This window comes from Toxorhynchites rutilus, chromosome 3, assembly GCF_029784135.1.
Source record: "Toxorhynchites rutilus septentrionalis strain SRP chromosome 3, ASM2978413v1, whole genome shotgun sequence".
NCBI classification, from domain to species: domain Eukaryota; kingdom Metazoa; phylum Arthropoda; class Insecta; order Diptera; family Culicidae; genus Toxorhynchites; species Toxorhynchites rutilus.
The window spans coordinates 197,379,972-197,386,482 of NC_073746.1; the positions used below are offsets into that span (position 1 = coordinate 197,379,972).

At 42.9% G+C, this 6,511-nt stretch overlaps 1 protein-coding gene across 1 annotated transcript; it reads left to right on the plus strand.

Annotated features, from left to right (window-relative positions):
- The first annotated feature begins 642 nt into the window (after positions 1 to 642).
- On the plus strand, positions 643 to 3,414 carry LOC129773804 (uncharacterized). Its single transcript, XM_055777457.1, has one exon. It carries the CDS (start codon positions 643 to 645, stop codon positions 3,412 to 3,414), a length of 2,772 nt encoding a protein of 923 aa, XP_055633432.1.
- The last annotated feature ends 3,097 nt before the right edge of the window (positions 3,415 to 6,511 follow it).

The following is a 6,511-nucleotide window of genomic DNA, read 5'->3' on the forward strand; positions in this document are numbered from 1 at the left end:
GAAAATTTGAATCGCCTGCAAACAGTACTCTACGGGAACGCAGAGAGAACGACAGCTAATGATGGATCCAAATAATATGGACCAAATAATTGATAGACTAGAGGATAATTTCGGAAAACCCGAACTAGTCTATAAAGAACTATTGTCCGAACTCACCAATATCAAAAGGGAGAGTCGGAATTTGATTACCGAGATATCCGAAGTACTGGATAATCTCGTCAGTAATGTTTCTCTAATGGATAGAGAAGAATTCCTGATTGACCACCGATTGGTGGAAGAGATCATAAGGAAAATGCCCTACGGTCTACAGGTGAAGTGGACTGAAGAAATGTACGACGGGGCAAAGACTTTAGCTAATCTCAATGAGTGGCTAAAACCTCATTCGAGAACCAATAGACTGCTGAATGGAACCAGCAGGCCGCAGCCGCGAGAAATAAGTAGACCGCAGCCGCGAGAACTAAGGCCTGAGCGTAGAGTTAATATAAATACGCATCAGGAGAACCGACCAACAAATCCACGCAAATGTGAAGCATGTCGAGGAAGTCACAAACTCCTCGAATGCACCAGATTCAAGGCTATGAAGCCTGAAAAGCGAAATTAATTAAGGTGTGCTTGAGCTGTCTTGCATTCTCAAATCACGTGATGCGAGATTGCAAAAGAGCAAAACGATGCGGAGTTAATGGATGTAACTATAAACATCATCCATTAATTCATAAAACTCAAGAGAGAAGATCAAGTGATCCAAATCAGTCGGAAGGACAGCATAGTCCAGATACACAAGCAGATGGTGAAATACACAATAACCAACAAATAACAAAACCCAACGTATTCTACCAAATAGTTCCTGTGATGCTGAAAAATAATGGCAAAATCATCAACACGTTCGCTTTCTTGGATGCGGGGTCATCACTCTCTCTTATAGACGAGGAGATTGCGAACAAGTTAGGGCTCAACGGAAGAATTGATCCTTTGATGCTAAAATGGACGCAGAACGTCCCTAGAAACGAACAGAACAGCCGTAGAGTTCATGTACGAATCAACGGCAACAATGAAAAAGAATACGTCATGAAAGGAGTGAGAACGATAAAGAATCTCCAACTCCCAGAGCAAAGCTTCAACAAGGAGGTGTTGGAGAAAAGGTATCCATACCTAAAGAATCTGCCGTTGAGCAGTTACAGCAGTATACGCCCAACGATATTGATTGGACTGAGTCACAGTCATTTGTTGATTCCATTCGAAAAGCGAATGAGAAAACCGAACGAGCCCACAACGCTACGAACCAAACTTGGATGGTTCATGTTCGGCAACATATCGTCCTACGTGCAAGGCGGACACATCATGGTCATTCAGCAAGAAGATGAAATGAACAAGGCTTTGCAGAAATATTTCTCCACCGAAGACTTCGGTGTGAAATTAGTCAAGAATCTACCAAAATCAGCTGAAGAAGATAAGGCTGAACAAATTCTAAGAAGTACTATGAAATACAAGGATGGTAGATGCGAAGTTGGACTTCTATGGAAAGATGAGGAAACGAAATTTCCAAATAGCTACAACAATGCAGCAAAAAGGCTAACAACAAGTGAGAGAATGTTAAAGAAAGACCCAGAGTTGAAAAAATGGGCAATAGAAACATTTGCGGATTACAAGAAGAAAGGCTACATCCGCAAACTGTCAGAGGAAGAAATTATGAAGCCGGTACATAGAGTGTATTATCTTCCACACTTTATTGTGCACAACAAAAATAAGTTGCCACCTAAGCCAAGGTTGGTTTTTGATGCGGCGGCAAAGATACAAGGTGTATCATTCAACACGGAACTGTTATCAGGGCCGGATGCTACTACGTCATTGTTCGGCGTTTTAGTAAGATTCCGAGAAGGAGCAATTGCTGTATGTGGAGACATCAAAGAGATGTTCCACCAAGTACGAATCCGAGCTGAAGATCAACACGCTCAGAGATTCTTGTGGAGAGATTGTGATAGCAGCAAGAAACCTGATATATACGTTATGCAGGTGATGACATTCGGATCAACCTGTTCACCGTCATGTGCACAAGCGGTTAAAAACCACAACGCAGAAAAATTCAGGACGAATTATCCAGTGGCAGCTGAAGCAATAGTAAAGCAACATTACGTCGACGATTATTTGGATAGTTTTGATGAGCTCGATAAAGCAACAAAAATAGTGCAACAAGTTATGAAGATTCACGATCATGCAGGCTTCCACATCAGGAATTTCACATCGAATAGTAGAGAACTTCTTCAAAGTCTACCCTCGGAACGTGTACAAGCATTGACTGTCAAAATGTTCGAAGAAAAGGATTCAATGACCGAAAAGGTACTTGGTGTATATAGGAACACCACGTCTGACACACTCGGCTATCAAATCAAATTAGACAAGCTAGGAAGTGATGTCACACAAATGCTACATTTACCAACAAAGAGAGAGGTACTAGCTTTCGTGATGAGTGTCTACGATCCACTGGGACTCATCTCGAACATAACGGTGCATGGAAGAATTCTCATGCAAAAACTGCACATAGAAAATATAGATTGGGATGATGAAATTCCCGAGAAGTTGCAGTCAGATTGGCAACACTGGTTAGAGGTGATTGAATCTGCCGAGAGCGTAACGATACCGAGATACATTCTCGAAGAAAGAACTGGTGAAGTGGAACTACACACCTTTGTAGATGCTTCAGAGCAAACATTTTGTGCATGTGTGTACATAAGAAATGTATCTGGAAACACACAACATGTAAGACTTCTATCAGCAAAGTCGAGAGTAGCACCAGTAAAACCATTGAGTATACCACGCCTAGAGCTACAAGCAGCCGTGTTAGGAAGCCGATTGACAAAGTCGATAATAGATGAAACGAGGTTGAAAATCGTCAGCAAAACGTTTTGGAGTGATTCACAGACCGTATTGTCATGGATCAAGAGTCCAAAACGAAGAAGCGTATTTGTGATGCATCGAGTAGGTGAGATTCTGGAAGACAACAGGAAAAATGAATGGCGATGGGTGCCAACAGATGAAAATCCAGCCGATGAAGGCACAAAGGAAAAGCTAGGAAAATCACAATGGTTTGAGGGACCTGATTTCCTAAAGCTCTCAGAGTCGTCATGGCCTTCCACTGAAGAGAAGGAAACAGACGAAGAGTTCAGAGAAACAGTGTTAGTTCACAAAGAACTATGCAAACTTAGTTTCATCGATAAGTACAAGGAGTACTCAGATTGGTGGAAGTTGGTGAAGAACCTATGTGTATTGAACAGGACAAAGGAAAGATTACGTCGTGGATATATTCCAGACATTGAGTATAAAGACTACCAAAGAGCTGAGAACGTGCTCTATAAAAAAAAATGCAATGGGAAGCGTTTCCAACAGAGATGGAAACTTTATTCAATGGCGGAACCATAGCGTCAGGACCATTGGTTAGTTACGCACCCTTCCTAGACGAGGCAGGGGTAATGAGAAGTGGTGGACGTTTGAAGAAAGCCATGTCAGTACCATGGACTACAAGAACGCCAATATTGCTCCCACAAAAGCATCCATATACGTATTTGATCGTGAAAGCAACACACGAAAGATATTTCCACGACGGCGAGAAAACTGTCACAGCAGCATTACGGCAGAAGTATTGGATACTGCATATAAGAACAGTATTAGCAAACGTCATGAAGAATTGCAATAGGTGCAAAATACGACGTGCAACTCCGGTAGAGCCGATGATGGCAGATCTACCACATTTCCGCACAGAAGCGCATATACCTCCATTCACAAACTGCGGAGTAGATTACTTCGGACCTTTCGAAGTAGCAGTGAAGAGATCGCTCGAGAAGAGATGGGGCGTCATATTCACCTGTCTCTCAACAAGAGCAGTACATATTGAGATGGCAGAAAATCTCAGTACTGATGCGTTCATGGTCGTGTTAAGGAACTTCCAGAACCGAGAGGAAAGGTCACCAGTATCTACAGCGACAACGGAATGAACTTCGTTGAAGCAGAGCGAGAGTTAAAGTCGCTAGTCAATGAAATCAACGAGAAGATGGGCAAAAGTGAAGCAGCAAAAATGGAAATCCAGTGGAGATTCAACCCACCTTCAGCACCACATTTTGGAGGCGCTTGGGAGAGATTAATAAGAAACGTCAAAGTGGCACTAGCAGAGATCCTGAAAGTTTGGGGTAGGAGCAAGCCATCAGCAGCAACGTTGCAAGCTGCATTCATCCAAGCGGAATTTTTAGTCAACTCTCGACCGTTGACACACATACCAGTCTCCTGCATCGACGATGAAGTGTTGACGCCATTCCACGCGTTAATAGGAAGAGCAGGAGAGTATGCCCCACCGTATGCACCAACGACCAGTCAATATGACACAGCGCAACGGAGACGCATTCAACATTATTCCAAGTTGTTTTGGAACCGATGGAAGAAGGAGTACTTACCAACTCTGTTAAAGCGTAATAAGAATACGCAGAAAGTAGAACCGATCAAAGTCAACGATATCGTCTTAATCACGGATGACGACGCACCACCAGGAAAATGGCTCAAAGGAAGAATCATCGAAACGTTTGTGGCGAAAGATGGTCAAGTTCGCCAAGTGAAGATACAAACCACTAAGAGGATCCTCAAACGACCAGCAGTCAAAGTAGCAGTGCTGGACATAGTCAAAGGAAATGATCCTGCCAACTAATCAGGAAGAAGACGTCAGTGCTCGCTACCAGAGCACCAATATCCGAAAGAATTGCAGCCAACTGATGTAAGCTCGCGTAAGAGCCAAGATGAATGATCCAAGGACCAAGCATTGAGGAGGACAAGCTGCGTCATATCCGAAAAAAGCAGCCAATAGATGAAAGCTCGCGCTAGAGCCAATATACCCAAGATGAACCATCAACTCGACATTGAAGAGACAACCGGACAAGAAATTTCCACGCTGGTAGATTAGATTAGGACCGCACGAAATAGGCGGGTAAATTATTATCAGGATGTTTGTTGACATCCTAAATATGAACAAGGGCGTACACGCAAATAAGCTAGAACAACTCAGGGAAAAATAATCAGGCATATGTTTTACGACAGACGTAAACATGCGCACTAATTTGTTTAGGTCCCGTCCTCTTCGGCGCACCAAAGATAAGTGCGAATGACGGGAGACGCATAGGACCGCAAACAAGTGGAAAAGGTTCCATGCGGTAAATACAGATAACCGATATGTTTCGGTAATCTGAATAGGAAACAGCTGGGAAAAATCCCACGCTGAGAAATTCGGAAGCAGATAACCACGTCGTTGGTTATCTGTGAGAATAGGAAAGGGAGATTGTTCTCTCCCTTAAAAAACATGTATATATTTTTTAAGTGAGGAAGAAGTAAGTCAGTCCAATTCTGAAAATCAAACCAAACGGTTCATAGTTCAATTTCATCTTTCAATTCAAATTAGTTCAATTCGTTAATTCAAAGTCCAAAAAATAAAGGTTAAGTTCATTTTCAAAATAGCAGATTGGTGATTCCTTAAATCCGAAACCATTCACCAGCGTTGGCAACCAGGCGTCACGCACCCAAGGCCAGAGCTCCTAACAAGGAAGGAGCTCAACCAAAAAGAAACCAGGAAATATCCCATCCGAAAGTAGTTACGAGTTTCACTCGGACGACCCAATCTGGAGTCGTCTGATTCTGAAACATATTCGTGATTACGTGATATTTTCCGCCGGGCCTAGCCCTTAAGAGACAAAAAACAAGTCCAGGGAAATAGGTTCCCTGGCTTAGCAAAAATTTGGACCCGTGATTCTTAGGCCTCAATTGCCTACATCTAGGGAAATAAGTTCCCTAGATTAATCACGAAGCGCTCGAGAGAGGACGAGCGAAAAGTCTTGCCTTCATAGCAAGCATCTAGGGAATTTCGATTCCTTAGATTATATCGGCCATTGGAAATAGTGCATAGTGATGTATGTGGACCAGTTAGTCACATGACGTGGGACGGCTATAATTATTTCGTTACGTTCACTTACACCCACGTTGCTGTTGTTTACCTGATGCGATCAAAGAGCGGAGTGTTTCAGTGTTTGGTGGAGTATGAAGCAATGGCTTCCGCACACTTTGGGGTGAAAATCAATCGTTTGGTGTGTGATAACGATGATGAATACACGAGTAAGGCGCTGAGAAAGTTTTGTCAGAATATGGATATTCAACAGAACGATCATCGAACAAGTTCGAGCTATGCTGGATGCAAGTATAATTCCGAAGAACATGTGGGTGAGACAGTGTTTACTGCTGTCTATCTACTGAACCGAAGTCCGACAGTAGCTGTGGACGGAAATATTACACCGTATGATGGCATGGCACGGTAAAAAGCCGAATGTTTCGAACCTGCGAATTTTCGGGGGTGAATGTTACGTGCATGTTCCTAAACAACTTCGAAAGAAGCTCGACAACTTGAGAAGCTTGAAAAGTGAGAAAGTGTATTTCGTCGGTTATGCCCCTAGCGGATATCGCGTGTGGAATGGGAAGAAATTTTTTATAG

What these genes read in the sequence shown, in the direction of transcription:
- LOC129773804 (XM_055777457.1), top strand. Translation starts at nt 643, where the DNA reads ATGCGAGATTGCAAAAGAGCAAAACGATGCGGAGTTAATGGATGTAAC.